The sequence below is a fragment of the Hyperolius riggenbachi genome, chromosome 11, assembly GCF_040937935.1.
Source record: "Hyperolius riggenbachi isolate aHypRig1 chromosome 11, aHypRig1.pri, whole genome shotgun sequence".
Classification (NCBI taxonomy): domain Eukaryota; kingdom Metazoa; phylum Chordata; class Amphibia; order Anura; family Hyperoliidae; genus Hyperolius; species Hyperolius riggenbachi.
The window spans coordinates 143,955,331-143,977,420 of NC_090656.1; the positions used below are offsets into that span (position 1 = coordinate 143,955,331).

Consider the following 22,090-nt stretch of genomic DNA (forward strand, 5'->3'; position numbering starts at 1 on the left):
TCACTCAATGAAATGCAAATCAGTTGCTATCTTTTATTTAAGGTTATTTTTTTCGATTTTCCTTTTGATGTGCTATCTGCCACTGGTAAAATAAACCTACCATTGAAATGATACTGTTCTGAGACTTTTCATTTCTTTGTCATTGGACAAACTTACAAAATCAGTGAGGGGTCAAATAATTATTTCCTCCACTGTACACAGGCAAAATGCATGTAGCTTGCAGCCCAGCTGTGACCTTAGTCAGTTTGCGCACACACACACAAAAAAAAAAAATCTGTCCAGACGTTTATTCTCCCCTCCCCCTTACCCTTTTTTAACCCTAAAGGTAGCCATACACTGGTCGATTTGCCATCAGATTCGACCAACTGACAGATGCCTATCTGATCGAATCTGATCAGAGAGGGATCGTATGGCTACCTTTACTGCAAACAGATTGTGAACCGATTTCAGCCTGAAACCGTTCACAATCTGTTGTGGTGGTGGTGGTGCTGCCGCCGCTCCCCCCGCCCGCATACATTACCTGCTCCGCCGGCGCGACTCCAGTCCCCAGGTCACCGCTGCTCCGTCTCCGCTCTGGTCTCCGGCCCCGGCATGCTTTACTTCTTCCTGCCCGGTAGGAAGTTTAAACAGTAGAGCGCCCTCTACTGTTTAAACTTCCTGCCGGGCCGGAGGAACTGAAGCATGCCGGAGACCAGCGCGGACACGGAGCAGCGGTGAGCGGGCGTAGACGTGCCGGCGGAGCAGGTAATGTATGCGGCTCTATTGCGTCGGTCGTCGGGTACTCGAACGCCGCTAGCGACGCGCTCCCTACCCGCGGGCGATCGACGCTAATTTTCCGCACAGAGCGATCGACAGGATCGGACGAAAAGGATCGAAATTCGGCGTGTAGCGCAAACGATTGGCAGCAGATTCGATCCCAGTGATCGAATCTGCAGTCGAAACGGCGGCGAATCGGGCCAGTGTATGGCCACCTTAAAGATACACTAATAGATCTGTGAAATCACAAGGGCCTGCATGTCCTTTCAGACCATGCTGCACTTTGCATTTTCACACACACAAAAAACTGTTCTTATCTACAGTATGTGTGAATTTGCAGCTATTCAGAAAAATCTGTAGAACATGGACATGCGACACGATTTCTGATCGAATAAATGCATTCAGCCGGAAACAATCGATGGGGTCCACAAACAACAACAAAAAAAAACTTTACTAATCAGATGATTGGTAGAGGAATCAACCCCAAAAACATTGACTGAATAATCATGTTCGATCGGTACCATTAATGATGCCCAATACATATAACTGTATAGCTCTGGATATGTGTTAAATATATGTCTGTTTCACCTGCACTGTCAGACAAATTTCTGTAGCTGCAAATAAAACAAAAAGCACCGTTTACTTTAAAGTGTACCAGAGCTGAAAATAGTAAAATACATACTGGGGCTTCCTCCCAAAAATCTTTTTACTATTTTCAGCTGAGTCCCTTTAACCTTCCTAGCCGCGCAGGAGGCTTTCTCCGGCCCTGCTCGGCGGATTTTCTTAATTTTTTTTATGCTGGACGCAGCTAGCACTTTGCTAGCTGCGCCAGCACACCGATCGCCGCCGCCCCGCGCCCGATCGCCGCTATCCGTTGCGGCGCACGCCCCCCCCCCCCCCCAGACCCTGAGCGCTGCCTGGCCAATCAGTGCCAGGCAGCGCCGAGGGGTGGATCGGGACTCCCAATGACGTCACGACGTCGCTGACATTGGTGACATCCCGCCCCGTCGCCATGGCGACGGGGGAAGCCCTCCAGGAAATCCCGTTCTTTGAACGGGATTTCCTGACCGAAGCGGGCGGGGGGATGCTGCTGAGCAGCGGCTATCATGTAGCGAGCCCTGGGCTCGCTACATGATTTAACAAAAAAAAAAAACCTGCCGCGCTACCTCCTGGCGTAATTTTTCATACCGCCAGGAGGGTTAAGACAGATATTTCTTAAAGAGAATCTGTATTGTTAAAATCGCTCAAAAGTAAACATACCAGTGCGTTAGGGGACATCTCCTATTACCCTCTGTCACAATTTCGCCGCTCCTCGCCGCATTAAAAGTGGTTAAAAACAGTTTTAAAAAGTTTGTTTGTAAACAAACAAAATGGCCACCAAAACAGGAAGTAGGTTGATGTACAGTATGTCTACACATAGAAAATACATCCATACATAAGCAGGCTGTATACAGCATTCCTTTTGAATCTCAAGAGATCAATTGTGTGTTTCTTTCCCCCATGCACTGAAGTTTCAGGCTGCTCTTTTCTTCCTGCAAACAGCTTTGCCCTTGTTTGTAATTCCTCAGTATGTGAAAGCCCAGCCAGCTCAGAGGACGATTTATCCAGCTGATTAGAGCAGCTTCTCTCTTCTCTCTTATCTAAATAACACACAGGCAGTATGCATAGAGGGGCCAGGAAGGGTGAGTTCATAGCAGAACCACAACACTGCAGAACTTGGCAGCCTTCCAGACACAGGCCGACAAGTCTGACAGGGGAAAGATACATTGATTTATTACAGAGACTGTCATAGTAGAAAGTGCTGAAGTTAGCCAGAACACATTAGAATAGCTTTTGGAACATGTAGGATGATTAAAAACAGGATGCAATTTTTGTTACGGAGTCTCTTTAAAGCACACCTGAAATGAGAGCCATATGGAGGCTCCGTGTTCTCCCCAGGCTCTTTTGGCCAGATGCTCCATCCATCTAATTTTGGTGTGCACCCGGCTGACATCAGCTTGTTTCCTCCTCCTATGCTGTAAGCAGAGTTGCGTCAGCCCTGCATTCCCCCGGTTGTGCCCCACCCGGCTACTTTTTCATGCCACCCGGCTGGAAAAAAATTCTAGGGAGAACACTGCAGGGTGCTAAGTAGGTTAGCACTGTTTTGACAATAAGATTGCGCGCAAAGTCCCGCACGCAAAACCTGAAAGTTTACAATTAGCTATGGAACTGACAGTTTTTCTCCAGTCAGGACTCAGTCGGCACACTGATAAATTACAGCTATAAAACACTTTCCTAAGCAGCTACCTGGGCTTTTTACCGTGAGTGGAAAAGATAAAGGTCAATAGTTCATGTATTTTCACTCTGGGACTCTTGAGACACTGCAATTGAGCAGAGACTATGAAACATTACATCTGCTTTGTAAAGGTTTATATATAAAACGAAACCTGGAGATATCTAAGAGAGTCATTTTTAGGAGTAGCAGGACAGATCCAATAGTTTATCTCATTAGTTTATTTTCATCTCTGGTTATCTTTAAAGAAACACCAAGTCTTTTCAGTGCTGCTGAGTAGATTTGTAGTCTGGAGGTTGACTATAATTTGTCCTTTAACCAACCTTGGAACCAGATGCTCTTATTTGGATGGTTCCTCTCCTAGAGAACTGCCTTCACCTCATCCCACTATTTTTCTCTCCAAGAATTTTTTCAGCCAATGTATGCTGTCCTTTACAATTTAGTGGCTTTTCTGCCACCACATAGAATACATACCCCGCAGAAAATATACACCATACAAATCATCAAATTGATCTCAAGCTTCTATATGCATTCTTCTTAAAGGCAAACTAAACCCAATGAAAAAAAAATAAGTTTCACTTACTTTGGGCTTTTACCAGCACCCTGCAGCAATCCTGTGCCCTCGACATCACTCCTGGATCCTCTGGTCCCCCGCTGCCAGCTAGTTTCATTTTTGCCAACTCTACCACGGTAGCAGGACGCTATAGCGGGTGTCAACACGTACAAAGATACATGTTGACACCTGCTATAGCATCCTGTTACCGCGGTAATACATGCAATGATACGCATGGAGGCCCGCCAATTTAAGAGTCGGCAAAAACGAAACTAGCTGGCGGTGGGGAACCAGAGGATCCAGGTGTGACGTCGCGGGCACAGGATGGCTGCAGGGGGCTGCTAAAAGCCCCAGGTAAGTGAAACTTTTTTTTCATTGGTTTAGGTTCCCTTTAAGGAAGGATATTAAGAAAAGATTGATCTCTAATTCCCAGTGGATATATTTAGCTTCACCTGGTACTCTTCATGATCCTGTCAATGAGAGAAAATCTCAAATTTTGGCAGTGACAAAAAATTGACAGTGGTTCTAAACCTCATCTTTCCGCCTCCAAATATATAAAATGTTTTAGTTGAAAGGCTAAGATTTGGGGGGGAAAGTTTAATAGTGGTTGTGCAGGTAGTGTTGAGGTTGAGCGATGAGAGGCTAAGCTGTAAAGAAAAAAAAAAAAAAAGGAGAATGGTTTTGGGTGGTTAAGAACTGGCAAAATAAACAGCTAAGCATTTACTGGCCACAAAAGAATTATGGTAGATATCTTGACAAGCTAGACAGACAAGGGGTTATAGACTTGGGTGCTTACCAATAAAAAAGGGGTTAAAAAGTGGGCGGCTGTACAGGCAGAGAGATTGTAAAGCATAGGTCAGCTAAGCAACCAGGGATCAGGTTGCCCATTCCCTCACACAGTTTATATCTCCCTTCTATATTGTTCTTTTACAGTCCTTAAGGTGTTCCCTACCTTTTTTCATATTTTTTACTGTCTTATTTATTATACCTACTAACTATCCAACCTCTGCCTTGCACTCCCACTTTTTGCCCCCCCTATCTTCTCCATTAACTTTCCTTGTCTGTATATTTCCATCTTTTCTCTTAAAGAGTAACTGTCAGGCTGCAGAAGCTAATTTAAACCTCTAGTCTCCTGTGTTAAACAGTTTAGAAGGAAGCCAAAAAGACATTACTGAAGATAAAGATCTCTCTTACCTTTGATGTATGCTTATCAGCAAAGCTTAGAGCTAAGCAGGACGCAAGCCGCATAACATACTGCAAAGCATTCTGGGGCCCTCCCCTCGGCTGCTAAGGAGAAGACGGGATCAAGTTTCAGCAGCTTCTAAAACTCAGTCCAGCCACAGCACAGATAAATCTCAGGGCAGCGTACACTGCAGGAGTCCGCTATTGTTCCTAGCCACATGGCTCATTAATATTCACTGCAAACTAGTGTTATTCAGTATGAGCTGTTCTGTGATCAGAAGCAGGCAGGACATGACGACACATTTGGCTTCACAAACATGGAACCTGCCATGAGCTGTCAGGAGCATCATTCTCTGCATATACTATATACAAATTCTGTGAAATCCAAACGTGAACAGTGAAATGCATATGTAATGTAAGTACAGCCAATCTTTAGCTACTGATATATGTGTTTATTTTCTCTGAGACCCTATACCTAACAGCTCCTCTTTAAAGGACAACTATCGCGAAATTTATAAAAAATAAAACTCATGACAGCGTGAATGTGAGAGGACCGTACCAACGGAAGCAGTACTCCGGGGGCTGCATGTATCTGAATGACTAAAATTATGAGACAGTTTTACTAGTAGCGGAAGCCCGCAGTTTTACAGCTAACAGCCAGTTCAGTCTACCATAACCCATCGGTAAGATCCCCTCTCATTCACGCTGTCATGAATGTGTGAACAGCAGGGTTATTTATTTTTTAACTACCGGTAATTCTTAACGCTTTACTATCCCCTCTACTAGCATTATCTTCAGCATATATATTTATTTGTTTTATTTTTTATAAATTTCACGATAGTGGTCCTTTAACACTATTCCTCTGTGTACATTCCAGGTTTCTTACCCTCCTCTATGTGCCAGTTTCACATTTTCACTTTCTACTGCCACTGTGTTTAAAACCTTCCCTACTCCTCCTGCAGCTTTGTAACGCACCCTCAGTTCCACCTTCTCTTTTCCATTTCTAAATCTTTGTACACCGTTTTTGTGCAGTCTTGACTTTGGTCTCTGCAGAAAGTGGTTGTTCATACTGATAATGAAGATTGCAAGCAGGTATGTATAACTATGGAAAGAATGGTATGTGGGATTCTGCTGCAGACTTAGTGGGGTGAGGATGGGTACATAGTGGTGTAAACAGTCGAGATGCTGACACATAGATCATCTTAAAAGGGGGTTAGCGCAAGCTCACAGAAAATGAGGGAGAGTCAGAGCAAATTATTAAATATGAATGCCGAAGGGAGCAAAATAGGTAGAATGTAAACTTGTTCAGACTATGTAGCACTTTTCCCAGCATAATGAGTTTCAACAGCCTATTTACCTTACCTTAGGCTCAGGATGTCCTCCTGGAACATCCAGTTGACCAGGAGCCTCTCCTACCCTATGGCTTCTCCTTAGTAGAACAAACTGGTCATCTTTACACTGAAGTGCAGCTCCTACACCAAGTGGCTGTGCCAGATATGCTTCAGTGTCACCAAATTCTTGCCCACCCCTTTCCTGCAAGGCCTTTGCCTCACCTGACCAATTGGTGCCTAAAAAATCTCTATAGCTAGTCAGTGCCAGGTGAAGAGTAAGCCCTCCTCCTTCACAAAGTTTAGCATCACTTTCTTTGTCTTTCTGTCCTTCAGTCCCTCTTTCCTTGCTTTGGGATTCCAGTGTCTTTTCATTTAGCTTCGACTTTTCTGGTGGCAGTTCTTCAGACTTGACAGAGTGAAGCCTGAATTTTGCTCCATTGAATACCCATGGCTGTTTACGTTGACGCTCTTCCCAGTCTAAAAGGATCTGCTCTTCCATTGGGGGAGGCAGTCTTCGTCGCTGGTAAAGTGGAGAAAGTTGGACATGGACTTTACGTTGGGGAATTCCATGTGGGGTAGGACTGCAATACAGAATGGATATCTCAGGATCCATGGTAACTGCAAATGAATAGAACATGAAAACAAAAACAAAAAATCAGTTGAAAAACTTTTGCTAAATATTATTTAACTGCCAAATGCTGTACCTCTTCTATAGACACCTTTTTAATGTCATTTTTCAGGGAAGCGAGTTTCTCCCTCACTATGGATCGGGAATGCTGCAGACTGTACATGGAGTGATATTGTCTCAGTATTGTCTGTGTTCCCCAACCCTGTTCTCAAGGCCCACCAACAGTGCATAGGCTATATAGGAAATGCATCTGCTCTTCTTGGATTGTCGCAAACAGCACAGAAGTGCAGTCTGCTTATATATAAAATAGGAGCCATTCACTGTCAGTTTTGTGATGAGTGGAGAACAGACAAGAAATGGCCATTCTCGGCTCAAGTGGGAACAGAGCCTCAAAGCTGCATCTTTTATTTTAACTAAGTCATTTGTTATTATTAACACTGCAGTGTTCTCCCCAGAAATATTTTCCAGCCGGGTGACATGAAAAAGTAGCCGGGTGGGGAAGTAAGGTTACGCAGGGTGCTGCTGGGTCAGAAAGTAAGGAAACGCTGAAAGGAGAGCGGGGGTCACACTGGCTGGGGAATCACACTGGCTGGGGAGAGGTCAGCATCACACTGAGTGCTACTGGGTGGGACGATAACTTGTTCAAGAAATAAAAATCGCATTGCGAATGCTCACAAAATGCTGTATGCAGTGCATTTGTGATTTTCATACAAATCGCAACTGTAGTGTGAATGCCACCATAGGGCAACTTTGTCATAGCAATTCTCTGTTCGCTGGTGTTCAGCAAAGCTCTAAGAATTCCCTGAAAAGCACCTTAGTGTGAATGGGGCCTTAGTGCCATAGCCCCATCATCACATATATGACCTGACATTCACCACTCCCTGCATGCAATGTATGTTACTCCTGCTGCTGCACATACTCTAGTTGCAGAGGAGTGCTGACTTAAAGCTGATCACACTGGCAGGCGACATGAGTGGTGAGAACTCCAGCGAAGACTTTGCAAAAGCCATGCTAGTTTAAAGGGGAACTGAAGTGAGAAGAATATGGAGGCTGCCATATTTATTTCCTTTTAAACAATACACATTGCATGGCAGCCCTGCTGATCTACTTGGCTGCAGTAGTGTCTCAATCAGACAAGAAACAGGCATGCAGCTAATCTTGTCAGATCTGACAAAAATGCCAAAAACACCTGATCTGCTGCATGCTTGTTCAGGGGCTATGGCTAAAAGTATTATAGGCAGAGGCTCAGCGAGGCTGCCAGGCTTATACCTCTCACTACAGTTGTTCTGTACAGCACAGTGATTTGTGAACATACAAGTATTCTGTCTGAACTCAATGGATGGATGTCTTTCTCAACCTAAACTGCTGGACAAAAAAAAAGGCTAAACTTGATGTAAAACGCTGAACTAAACTTTGTGCCATTAATTTGCCCATACTGAAAGCTGGATATCACAGTGATGGAACTGAACAATTTGGGGTTAATAGCACGCAAACCATGTGTCAGTTTGTGATAAAGTGCAGAGACAGGAGGCAGAGTGAAGGCTGTACCAGGTTCTTTTAATTTACAGCCTCTGTAAACCACTTATCTCTCTCACTGAATGCTCCAGAATAAAGGCACATGTTGATATGTTAATGTGCCACACTTCTTTGATGTCTCTGAACAGTCTTGCAAACTGAAGGACCTGGGGAAGGGGGCCTTGTACATGCTGCTCTGACGGAGAGGAAGAGAAGAGCGTCTGTCCACTGTAGTAGTCAGCGGGAGTAGAGTTGTCCGGATCATGAACGATGATCATGATCTTTGATCCGAATCTTTTTTGTGAGTCGAATCATCCGAATCATCAAAATGAGTGATTCGGATCGCAAAGGGGGCGGGGCCAGCAGTGGCATGCCCCCCTCAGCAGGCAGCGGGGTCCTGGAAGCAGAGCGGAGAAGGATCGCTCTGTTGAAGGGGACGCAGCCTTGCACAGGGAGTGGGACAGGTAGATGAGAGAGAGGGGACATCGGTGCCACTGCCAGATATGTGTAGAGCACACATACTGGCTATAATGTGCTGTGCATTATAGGCTGTCTGTTCCGTAGTTGTGCAGTGAACAAATTGGAAGCTTTTGGCTCAGCTCAGCACAGCTCAGTAACTTTGCAGACAGTACTGGGCTAGAATGACAGGGCAGGCACTGTGATTGCAGTGCAATATCATCCTCCTGCACTCTGCTCTAAACAGCTGCACTTCACTTCTGGGAATGCTTTCTTTCACTGTGCGAGGTTTGCATTTAAAGTATACAGCTGACCATATAGGTGAAATATATGTAAAGCATATGATTGCAGCATGTGGGTATTGTGTGCAAGCAAACATTTCTGCTCGTTCCTCCTCTGCCCATCTGTGTGTCCACCCCCCTCCCCTTCTCTGTCTACCGCAGGGAAAGTCCTCCGATTCGAATCATCCGAATCATTGAAAAGATCCGAACTTCCCATCTCTAAGCGGGAGCGACTCACCAAAAGATAATTCAAACCGCACATTCTTTTCAATGCGGACTGCAGCTGAAAGTTCCCGCGGTCTGCCTGTTCCTCTCTCCGCTATGAGATTTCCCCGCTCTTCCACGCTGCTGATAGGAAGGAAAGAGCTGAGGAGGAGGGCGGAGATAGTGTGTCTGCTTGCGTTCCAAGTCGTCATGTCTACAGTGCAGAGGAAAGAATTTATGATGCAGACAGCGGCCAATCACAGCAGCCGGGCGGGAACATAGATCAGGTGGGTGCTCCGCCCGGGTAATAGGCTCTGGGGAGAACACTGCTGTACACTAGCAAATACATTACAAAGTTAAAGTGTACGTGTAGGAAAAAAAGTGGGCACTAGTCCATAGGGCACCCAGCAGGAAACCTCAAAGGGAACAGTTCTTCAATCACAGCACAAAGTGTTGTGATTGGACAAATAGTGTAGGCGTAGTTTGCTATTGGAAACCTAGCAATTTGAGAAGGTCCACCCAATCACGTCAGCTGAATTTCTCTATGAGGTTTCCTGCTGGGTCCCCTAAAGTAGACTAGCATCAATAAGTGCCCCATTAATATACTTACCATAGTAGAAGGAAGCCTCTGGATAATCCAGAGGCTCCCCCGGTCCCACTTTTCTCTACCACCCAGCGCTGGGACCCACCAAACCTCTTTGACAAGGGCTTGGCAAGGTGTGTGTGGCTGAGCTCCAGTCCGAGAATGAGCAGGGCAGGACTGCAGTACACATGGACGCATAGCGCCTGCGCTGTAGCACAGAGCCACTTGGGCTCGGCAAAAAATACCAAGCGGTTCTGTGCTACTGTGTAGACATGAGGTATCCTGTGCAGTGGGGCCACTCTCATTCATGGACAGATACAAGCCACAACTTCCAGAGGGCCCAAGTGCTGAAACTGAGGTGTCAAAAAGGACGTTGGAAGCCAAGGTAAGTATATAACTTTCTCTCTGTTGAAAATCACTGGTGTACTTTAACCACCGCTCATTAGCTGAAAATGTCAAAGACTGAAGTCTAAGTTTATATTGGAAACAAGAGTAGCTATGTCTTCCTCTTTTAATAAAAATATAGTCATAGTCATTTTTGCTCCCATAACAAATATACATACCCACATACCTCCCAACTTTTTGAGATGAGAAAGAGGGACACTTAAGCCACACCCATGCCACACCTACATCACACCCCTAGTCACGCCTACGATAAAAATTTCATGAGAAAAATATGTTTTGAAATTCAAACCACACTGGTCCTTTCTATCCTGGTTCATTTTCCTTCATTTTACTTCGATTTAAATGATGGGGATAAAGTTGAGAGTCAAACAAACACACTTTTTTTAATATATATATATATATATATATATATATATATATATATATATATATATATATATATATATATATATATATATATATATATATATATATATATATATAGAAAGAGGGACAAAGTCCTGAAAGGGACAAATGAGGAGGAAAGAGGGACTGGGCTCCCAAAAAGGGACTGTCCCTTCGAAAAAGGGACAGTTGGGAGCTATGATACCCAGCTTATATACGGTCTTATCGCATAGATCTAAAGTTCTCCATTATCGCAAATCCTTCAGCAGCTGTTAGCCTCTTGAAACACCACTCACTAATCTCTCCCACTCAGGGAGGGCAAACAAAAGGGCAATAACTCGCATCAGGGTCCACAGACCATGGACCCACAAGTCTCGTAAACCTTTTCATAAACACGCCAGCAAGGGGAGCGGAAGGTAGTTAACGTGATGCAGTAATTTATAAACTTACCACCTAGCGTGTGAGCAAAACCCTTTCAACCACCATGCCTATTCAACACAGACTTCCCGTGTCAGAGCAGGAAGAGAGTGACATAACTTCCGCCATTGGTGTAAAATATCCCCATCTCAACTAAGGGCAAGGCTAATTTATTAAGTATCATTTCAAAGGCAGTAAATAATTGATTTGAGACAAAACAGCAGCAGCGTTTATTTCACATTATACTAAATACATCCAGTCAAATATTTTGCTGTCGTGTGCCGCATTAATACATATACAGCAGCTAGCAAACATGGTATAATGCTTCCATCTAGTGGTTGAGCTTTTTCTGAGTAATATACCATCACAAAACGTTCATCAAATATGCTCATTATTTCAATAAATAGTATACAAAAACAACAGAATATTAAACTGGGGAGATGAATGCTGGTGATGTTTACAAATCATTTCTTTACTTTGTGTGCAAGGATTTAGACTTAGCGTGAGTTTTATTTTAATTGCGATAATTTAAGTTAACTATGCCATAAATTGAAATGGTTGATCTTTTCGATTGAGGGCGGAAGTGATGTCATGCCCTTCAAACTCCAAAACAGGAAGTCTGTGTTGGATAGCCATGGTGGGTGAAAGGAATTTGCTCACATATTAGTTGGTAGTTGGTAAGTTTATACATTGCTACATCAATTTATCCTCTGGTTTATTGCTCCTGATGATGCAGATTGCAAATCGGTAGGGCAGACTGGACTTAGCTAATACAGCAGCAACAGCACTTGTAAAAAGGGTTATGAAACTTGTGGGTCCATGGTCTGTCTGTGAATTATTGCCCTTTGTTTTTGTTTGTTTGTTTTATGGATTGTTTATTTGAATACATGTTTAATTAATTACAGTTTTAGGTCTTTGCATGATCTGGCAATTCATCACTGATTGGTCTTTCAATAGGCTAATGACAGCTAGGGAATTCTTGTTAAAGGGGGACTCTGAATCTATGCATTAAAGCCTTATAACCTGGTTCTGTCTTAGAATGTTATTAACCTATTACATTCTTGTGACAATTTGTTGAGATTGAGCAGTGTTGGAAAATTATACATGTTGCTGGGAGGGAAGAGACGCCCCAAGATGTGATGTGTGGACAGGCCAGCTCCATAAAACATAAATAAATAAGCCTACCTCTAAAAGAAGGGGGTAGCCAAATAGACTAATAAAATGTTTAATAGAAACCAGACACTTGAATGATAACATGTTTCGCGGATCACAGTCTGCTTCCTCAAATCAAATAACAAAAGTGTCTCAAGACTAGTATTTTGCAAGCAGTGAGCTCCCTGCTTCACACATCACATCTTGGGGCGCCTCCTCCCTCCCAATAATATCCCACGCCAACCCCCTCAGCTCTGTGTGTTGGCTGTGTATGTTGGCTCCTTGGAATCCTTAAACCCCTTTTTCTTTTCCTTGATATCAACCTACATTGTCAATACTAAACTAAAGAACCCGAGTGAGGATGGGCTTTCCTCACCAGCTATTACACTGTGGTTGCCGGTCTTGCAACCTATTGTTGTGAGTATTATGCACATACTGTTGTTGAGTGTCCTATACCCTCAATGTGCTACACTATCAGTGGCTCCTGGTGTCCCTGTCTTGTTTGTTGTCTCCTTGGAAGGTCCTCGGACTCCATTGGTATCACACCCTCTATGTCTATTATATATATTGAATCATAAGCTTCATTTGAAGAACTTGACTTTAGCAGCTGATCTTTGAGCCATTTTTGAACTTTGCGCAAGTTGTTAATCGTGTGTATAGCCATGTACCCCTATAATGTAGATAGCCTTGCCAGTTCCCCATGACATGTATGTCTGTACCTATGGGATTGCATGTTCCCAACTCGTCCACTCCTCTCCATCTCCACTATATGTTGTGAAATTGTGGATTGCCACACACCATGATATTTACTTGGCCTTGACCTATGTCTACAATATTAATTGTGCAGTAATGATGGCACAGTACCCCAGTCTAAACCTTCCAGGATCTGGTCTACTGTAGGGGTCAAAGCAGAAAACCTCATAGGGAAATTCCGCTAATGTGATTGAGTGGACAGCACCCTCTCAAACTGCTAGGCTTTAGATAGGTTGTTGTAAACCACGCCCAGACTATTTGGCCAATCACAACGCTTTGTGCTGTTAAGGGTGTTGTGATTGGACAACTGTTTCATTTAAGGCATGTAAATAATGTCTTTGTGTGAGAAATTAAAGGGTAGTCAGTTGAGTGACTAAACATAGTGGTCAGAGATTGGGGCAAGGTAACAGGTAACAATAGTACATGTGTTGTTGGTGCAGTGGAGGATTTCTGTAAAACATTGAGTAGTTTGTTGCTTTTTCTTTAAAGTGGACCTGAACTCTTGCACAGAACAGAAGGAAAACATAGAGAAATGCACACTGTATGTCTTTAGAGAGTTTAGCATTTTGTGTCTAATCACAAGTTATAATTTGTAAAATCACAATTTAAAAATCAGTCAGTAACACGGGGAGAGATTAAATTACAGCTTGAGATTAGATACAGATGAGGGGGAATTAGGTGAAAGTCTCTAAATACATAATGGGTGCGTTTCTCTATGTTTTCCTTTTGTCCTGTGCAAGAGTTCAGGTCTACTTTAAAGGGACACTGTAGGGAGGTCGGGGGAAAATGAGTTGAACTTACCCGGGGCTTCTAATGGTCCCCTGCAGACATCCTGTGCCCGCGCAGCCACTCACCGATGCTTTGGCTCCGCCTCCGGTTCACTTCTGGAATTTCAGACTTTAAAGTCTGAAAACCACTACGCCTGTGTTGCTGTGTTCTCGATCCCGCTGATGTCACCAGGAGCATACTGCGCAGGCCCAGTATGGTCTGTGTTTGCGCAGTACGCTCCTGGTGACATCAGCGGGATTGCAGACATGGCAACGCAGGCGCAGTGGTTTTCTGACTTTAAAGTCGAGAAAATTCCAGAAGTGAACTGGAGGCGGGGCCGGAGCATCGGTGAGTGGCTGCGCGGGCACAGGATGTCTGCGGGGGACCGTTAGAAGCCCCGGGTAAGTTCAGCTCATTTTCCCCCGACCCCCCCCCCCCCCCCCCCCCTCCTACAGTATCCCTTTAACCTCTTGAGGACTGCAGGGCTAAACCCCCCCTAGTGACCATTTTCTTTGTAAAATTGGCCACTGCAGCTTTAAGGTCAAGCTGCAGGGCCGCACAACATAGCACACAAGTGATTTTTCTCCCCACCAACAGAGCTCTCTGTTGGTGGGGTCTGATCGCCCCCACATTGTTTATTTTTATTTGTATAAATGTTATTGTTCCTGTTTTTTCATAAAAAAAACTGTTTCTTTAAATATATCCCCAGCCTCCCTCCCTCCCCACAGCCAGCCAATTATGGTCCCCAGTGCAGCGCTGCACCATGTAAATAGACGGCGATCATGCCGTCTAACAGTCTCCCGAGCGGCAATAGCAGCCTGCGCGCGATCTCCTGCAAAACAGAGCCCCAGGACTTTACACCAATCGGCGTTAGGCGGTCCTGTGACTGCCGCCACGCCCATCGGCGTGACGCAGTCGACAAGAGGTTAACCACTTTACATCTAGAACTGGTTTCCCCCTATGGACCAGAGCAGTTTTGACGTTTTAGCTATGTCCCTATTTAATCAGCAAAAACTTTATCCCTGCTTATAACACCCAAATGATACATATATCTTTTTTTTTTTTTCAAGAGAAACCAGGCTTTCACTTGGCAGTAATTTTTCCCAAGGAAGATTTTGTTTTCTATGCATCTTAAAGAGACTCTGTAACAAAATTTTGAGCCTTATTTCTTCTATCCTGTAAGTTCCTATACCTGTTCTAATATGGTCTGTCTTACTGCAGCCTTTTCTAGTTGCACTGTCTCTGTAATAAATCTTATCTTCTTTCCTCTTTCGGCTCTGTCGGGCTCAGGCTGGAATGTGTGGAATGTGCAGCACTGCTTTTGATAGGCAGAAGCTTTACACACCCTCTCCAAGCTCTCCTCTGAGCCTATCACACTCTGGTTAGCAGCCTTGTCTTTTGTTTGTAAACACTGCCTAAAACTGGCAATTACAAGCCAGGATTGCAGCAGGGAGTGGCAGAAACAGCACAGAGGGGCCCAGGAGAACAAAATGAATAGAATGGTATGCTTTTTCTTGTAAGAATTTTAGAGTACAGATTCTCTTTAATGGAAAAAAATAGGGAGAAAAATATGAAAAAGTACATTATTTCTCAGTTTTTACCAATCCCAGTTTAAAAATAAAAAGCACTACTGTAGAGAAAAAACTAAAATGTTATTTGGCTATTTGTCCTGTTTTTCATCAAGTTTAAAGCTAATGGGAGTCTTTAAAAAAAAAAAGAAACCAGACGCTTCCCTCTCCTCTCCCGATGCACTTGGTGCAGCGCTGGCTCCCCCGTTTAAATCCCCCACCACGGAGCGGAGGACTTTGGTGAAGAGAGCAGTAAGAAATAGCAGTAACCACTGTGTGACACCGCTGTCCCCCTGGCAGGCACGAAAGTGATTGGCTGTCATAGGCTGAAGCCTATGACAGCCGATCACGCTGATTGGCTGGCGGGGGGAGGGAGGGATATAAAATAAATTTAAAAAGGGTGAAATTTATTCAAAAATTAATCAAATATTTATTAAAAAAAAACAACAAACTGGGGAGTGATCAGACCCCAACAACAGAGAGCTCTGTTGATGGGGAGAACAAGGGGGAAGGGGGGAAATCATTTGTGTGCTGAGTTGTGTGGCCCTGCAGGTAGGCCTCAAAGCTGCAGTGGCCCAATTAGTAAAAAATGGCTCGGTCACTAGGGGGGGTGTTTAACTCCGCGGTCCTCAAGTGGTTAATATGTATGTCTAGATGGTGTATTAATGTTATTTTGAAATTATGGGCTTGTAATTAGGGATGGATGCCAAACTGAAAAAATACACCTTTATTTCAAAATAAAATATTGGCGATATACATTTCACTAGGAAAATATTTTAAACGTTTTAATGACTGGGACAAATGGGCAAAAAAATGTGTGGGTTTTAATTACAGTAGCATGTATTATTTTACAACTATAATAGCCGAAAACTGAGAAATAATGAATTTTTTCCCATTTTTTTTCTTATATTTTTCCCCTTAAAATGCATTTAGAATAAAATAATTCTAAGCAATATATACCAAAGAAAGCCTAATTGGTGGCGAAAAAACAAGATATAGATTATTTCGTTGTGATAAGTAGTGATAAAGGTATTGAGACTGTATGGAGTGCTGAAAGGTGAAAATGGTTCTGGTACAGAAAGGGAAAAACCCCTCAGTAGTGGAGTGAATTTAGAACCACTATCGCGAAAAAAGTAGGAAATGCTGTTGAAAACAAAGAAAACCCTGAGAATCCCCCATGAGGGTATGGACTGGCCCAAAACCTGTCGGTTCTGTCAGATTTTAACTGTCTACTTTTTTTTGCGGTAGTGGTCCTTTAAGCTGACGGCCTGCAGCTTTATTGACAGGGTTTAGATCAAAATATTCCCTTGCAGGGGGTTATTACTGTTGTGCAAACTTTTTTTTAAAACACTACTGTAGGGGGTAAGGGGGAAAAAAAGAGTTGAACTTACCCAGGGCTTCTAATGGTCCCCCACAGACATCCTGTGCCCGCGCAGCCACTCACAGATGCTCCTGCCCCGCCTCCGGTTCACTTCTGGAATTTCTGACTTTAAAGTCGGAAAACCACTGCGTCGGCACGACCGTGTCCTTTCTCCCATTGACGTCACCAGGAGCAGTACGCTGGGCCTGCGCGATGCACTCCCGGTGACGTCAGCGGGAGCGAGGGCGTGGCCGCACAGGCGCAGTGATTTTCCAACTTTAAAGTCACAAATTCTGGAATGAACCAGAGGCGGGGACCGGAGCATAAATGAGTGGCTGCGCAGGCACAGAATGTCTGCGGGGGACCATTAAAAGCCCCAGGTAAGTTCAACTCTTTTTCTTTTTCTCCCCTACAGTACTCCTTTAAAGGACCATTACAGTATCATGAAAAATCTTAAAATTTTAAATACGTGTACTCATACGTATAAGATGTACATTTTCCCCAAAGTATGCTGATATTTTGGACTAGTTGGGTATCTCATGGGGTATCTATACAAAGATTTTGGTCAACTTACCTACTTATTTGCACTCCATTTTGGCAGTTGGACAGAGCATCTGTCGTTCAGTAAATGCTTTTTGAAAAAAAAAACCCAAAAAAAAAACCCCCTGAGAATCCTTTTGAGTAGTAGAGTAAAAAAAAAATGTGGATTAGTCCAAAATCTATCATCTGTCAGATTTTTACTGCATACTGTAAGCAACAGTATGGGTGCGCACTCAATTGCTATTGATACTCTGGATATTGACTTTGGCTTGTATTTGACTACCTTTGTCTGTTGTGATTAACCACTGCTTGATTACTGGAAATCCTTGTCTGCTGCCTGAACCGACCTTGCCTGTTATTGGATACTCCTTGCTTGCCGCCTAGACCGACCTCTGCTAGTTACTGGACACTGTGTAAAATGTAATGGACAGTGCTACAATATGGGATGACTATCAAATCTTTTAAAATTGTTAAAGGAATTTATATCTCATAAAAAGTTCAATGAACTGTCAATAAAATGTCCGATGATCTACATCAAGTTTTCACAACTTCTTTTGTGCCTGAGCTCTATAATAAGGTTCAGCGGTATCCCCTTAAAAAGTCTCTGTGGTAGAAATAGATAGCGCTCCGCTTGTTCATCACATCAACCAGCATAACCCCATAAGATTTGCACTCACCCGTCTCTTATGCCCACTGTGAGATTGGTCATAAATCGCTCTATGTGTGTCCAGCCCCTGGTCCACGGGTCTGCTAATCAGTAGATGGGTTCTCCTGTTCTTAGGTCGTGACATTCTCCCGGTTGATGTAATAGATCTCAGTACCTCATAAAAGACACAGGTCGCATAGCATAATTCCGTTTGGTAAAAATAATTTTATTATTAAATCTACTCACAAAGTACGGCAGTAGTGACAGCATTTAGAGTGTTAACGGGCTCTCCCCCGTGCCTCCCGGACAGGCTCGCTAGGATTTCCCTGTAACCTCCACTTTTATCCACTCTGAAGGATTGGATAGCAGTACATTGTTCAGATTTTTGAAATGTTACAATCAGTCTGAAAAATTGATTGCAGTTCTTAAATTGAACAGATATTTAAAAAATTGTATGGTGTGTGGCCACCTTAAGACTACTTTTTTTATCAGCCAACTAAATAGTGTGCATGTAGACTCGCATAAACTTTGTCACATATCCGCTGGAGCATCTGTTACCTGTTGAATAACTTTGCATGCAGCCTAAAAGGAACTGTGTCATAACTTGCATCAACTACTACCTGTTGCATAATACTGCATGCAAACCTGCTTGAGCTATTTTATAACTCAGATCAATCATCACCCGTTGAATAACTTTGCATGAAGACTTGTCTGAACTGCATCATACCTGGTTTACTCATTACCTAAACTGTGCCTGTGTATTGCTTGCTCCCTCTCTTGCTACTGGATAGTCTGCAATTGATATCTCTGCTACTATTGACACACGACACTGATTGCTTCATTCCTCTGAATCTACCTGTGTGATACTGCTGAACTGTTGAACCGTGTTACTAGCCTCATTAGGGCTCTAATAGGCTATTCCTCTTGATATCAGTTTGTATGCCTTGCACGTTAAGACCTGGGGGCAACCGTAGACAGGAGACAAAGTTTCCTGTTGACGCGGGGGCTTGTCTATAGCTGAAGGCGTGGGCTGGGCTCAGAGCCGCATTAATAGATTGGAGCATAGGGACTGAGTGAGGACATAGCCTGTCAAGCCTTACACTCATAAGCGCCTGTTTCCCAGTGTTTAAGGAAAATCTGTATATTTCAGTCAGGCGCTTATGAGCCTACAGAGCAGAGCAGGGTCCTTCAGGCTCTGTGTGTGTTCAGGCCGCTTCTCTTTCGGTCTCCGTCCGGACTGTGAGGGGCAGAAATGTAAAATATTGTGCAGGATATATATAGAGAGGTGGCGACAGGTCAGCATGCAAGCCTACAGAGACGTCCTTAGGTTTTCCACCACTGGTATAGATTTAGTGTACTTGGACATTGCAAAGGCTTTTGACACTGTTCCCCACAATAGCCTGGTGCAGAAGCTGGAGATACAGGGACTAGGAGAAAATGTTTGGGAATAGAGAACTGGCTAAGGGACAGAAGGTAAAGAGTGGTGGCAAATGGGTCATATTCAAAATGGGAAACCATTAGCAGGGGGGTCCCGCAAGGGTCAGTACTTGGTCCAATCCTTTTCAATCTATTTATTAATGATCTAGCAAATTGAATGCAGAGCAATGTTGCTATCTTTGCAGATGATACAAAATTATTCAGCATTATAAACAGGATAGTGAGATTTAAAAACAAGATCTCTACAGAATGGCTATAATGTAAGGTCATGCACCTTGGACGTGCCAGAGTAGACCTACATATAAGACAAATTGCTTACAGGTGGGAACATCAGACTTGGAGGACCTAGGAATACTGGATGAGAACAAGTTAAACACCCGTATTCATTGCCAAGCAGCAGCAGCTATAGCAATTAAAATTCTGGGATGCATAAAATGGGGGAAAAAAACACTCAAGATACTAGTATACTACTCGCTTTGTATAAATCATGTGTAAGGCCACATATGGAGTATGGATTACAGTTTTGGGCACCACACTATACAAAGGACAACTAAAATTCTAGAACAGATACGAAGATGGGCAATTACCACTTGACCACTGAGGAGTTTTTACCCCTTTTTAAGACCAGAGCAAATTTTCACCTGTCAGCGCACCTCCCATTCTTTTGCCAATAACTTAATCAATACTAATCACAGCAAAATGATCTATATCTGATTTTCTTCGCCACCAATTAGGCTTTCTTTCCGAGGTACATTAGAATTATTTTATTCTAAACGCATTTTAATTGGAATAATAAGAAAAAATTCATTATTTCTCAGTTTTTGGCCATTATAGTGTTAAAATAAAATGTTCTACTGTGGATAAAAGCCACACATTTTATATGCCTATTTGTCCCATTGCAAGGGGATTAATTATTGCAACGTTGCCATGCAATTATTGCAACGTTTAAAAAATTTCCATAGTACAATGTATGGCGCCAATATTTTAGTCCATCACTAATCACAAGCCCATAGATAAAAAATTAACAGTAATATACCCTCTTGACATAAATACTAAAAAAGTTCAGTCCTTATGGTAACTTGTAACGATCAGTGTCAGCACACAGAGAGTATCTGATTATTGATGATCTGCAGTATCACCAACAATACAGATGTATACCTGATTATTTGATGTTCTGCAGAATCACCAATAATACAAGTATGACTAACCTCTGGACACCTAATGAGTGTAAGTGCTTGGTGCAACAGTAAGGCTATCTCTCGTGGAGCGAGAGACACAGATACTGCTGCAGCCAGTGACCACATGAGGGGCAGGTGGCCTCTGGCTGTGCAGGGACTATCTCTTTAAGAGATACTCTTGCAGCCAGTGATTCCCTGATGGACTGGAAATCAGACTGTACTGCAGCCAAGGATTCCCAGATGGATTGGGAATCAGACTGTACTGCAGCCAGTGGACTCCTATGGGGTAGAGGCCACTGGCTGGACTGCAGGAAGGACTCTCTGAAGAGCAGGAGGTCCTTGTAGCTAACTTGTAGCTAACTGACACCTGGTGGATTAGTGTCACGGGTAGTACAGACAGACTGATCACTCGAGGGATGAGTGACAGTCAGAAGGGTCAGACAGGCCAGGTCGGCAACACACGAGCAGATAAGTTACAGAAGCAGAAGGCTGATTCGGTAACCGGGTACAGGCAAGGTTGGCAACTGATAGACAGGCAGAGGTACCGAATCAGAAAGCAAGAGAGAGGTCAACAGAGCCAGAGGTCATAACATATATCAAGCACAATCCTAGTCTGAGGTGTGAGGTCCTTGGTCTCGACACCCGGGAACTAGTCTAAAGAATAACACAGTATCCTAAACTTGGGTATGAGGTCCTTGGTCTCAACACCCTGGAACTGGTCTAAGGTATAACACAGTAATGACACAGTGATCCTATACTTGGGTGTGAGGTCCTTGGTCTCAACACCCTGGAACTGATCTAAAGTATAACACAGTGATGACAAAGTAAACATCAAGAGCGGAATCTGGCTAATTGTGAATTCCCAGTTCCAACTGGTTCTAACACACTGTAGGATCTGACTGAGGTCTGAGTGCTCACACGTATGTATTCGCAATGGCAGACAACCAGCAACTGACAAGCAAGATCTATATATACTACAGCGCTCCGCAGCGCCGCCCCCAGCCATTCAGCCAATCAGGAGTTCCGCTAGGATCAGCTGATCGTCCTGATCAGCTGATACCTCTCCTGCTGGCATAAAGGTCCTGTCTTCTGGCGCGCGCGCGCGCGTAGCTCACCATCTGTGTGCACTAGAAGGCCCAGGCAAACCAGACACGTTGCTGTGCGGAAACCGCTGGTCTGAACGCGGAGACAGCCGCCCCCCGCCAGACCGCGCGGCGGCATCTCCGCTATTCATTACATAACTACTTTTTTTTTCCCTATACAAAAAAAAAAAGTTTGAGTACTATAGGAGGGTGTGGGAGGGAAATAGTTAATTATAAAAGTCAGTGTTGGGGTTTTTATTAAAGTGGATCCGAGATAAACTTTTACTCATTGCATAATTGTGTTCCTTTCTTATTGTATATAGGGCATTCCTCAAGCCAAATACTTTTTTGTTTTTGTTTTAATACTCTAATTCCCTATAAACTAAACAATCCATGCCCACAGGTTTTTAGAGAGCCAAGGTTTTCAGACAGTATCAAGGGCTCATGGGAGCTCACTCTGTGCAGGAGGAGGGGGAGGTATTACTAGCCAGAGAGTTCAGAGGCAGAGGGGAGGAGGGAGGAGGAGGGGGGATTAGGTTTTTTTGCTCAAGATGCAGATAAGCCTGCCTCTGTGTAATGTTTACAAACAACATGACTGCTGTCATTGTATCACAGCAAGAAATAATCATATTCTATTAA

The 22,090-nt window shown here is 43.6% G+C and overlaps 2 protein-coding genes across 4 annotated transcripts in view; one reads left to right on the plus strand and one right to left on the minus strand.

The window, feature by feature from the left end:
* Positions 1–11,082, minus strand: part of NUDT22 (nudix hydrolase 22) — a 70,007-nt gene extending 58,925 nt beyond the window's left edge. The window contains exons 1-2 of one of the 2 annotated variants that reach the window (XM_068259484.1): positions 11,001–11,082; positions 6,126–6,712 (exon numbers count right to left, since the gene is read on the minus strand). In XM_068259484.1, coding sequence (XP_068115585.1) covers positions 6,126–6,707 — 582 coding nt within the window. In that variant the 5' untranslated portion in view covers positions 6,708–6,712; positions 11,001–11,082. The remainder of the gene's footprint in view (positions 1–6,125; positions 6,713–11,000) is intronic. The other variant, XM_068259485.1, reaches the window with a different exon arrangement.
* A 473-nt stretch (positions 11,083–11,555) lies between these two features.
* DNAJC4 (DnaJ heat shock protein family (Hsp40) member C4) overlaps positions 11,556–22,090 on the plus strand; it is a 223,041-nt gene continuing 212,506 nt past the window's right edge. Inside the window, exon 1 of one of the 2 annotated variants that reach the window (XM_068259430.1) lies at positions 11,556–11,604. In XM_068259430.1, the coding sequence (XP_068115531.1) occupies positions 11,559–11,604 (46 nt within the window). In that variant the 5' untranslated portion in view covers positions 11,556–11,558. Of the gene's footprint in view, positions 11,645–22,090 lie in introns of both variants that reach the window. The other variant, XM_068259431.1, reaches the window with a different exon arrangement.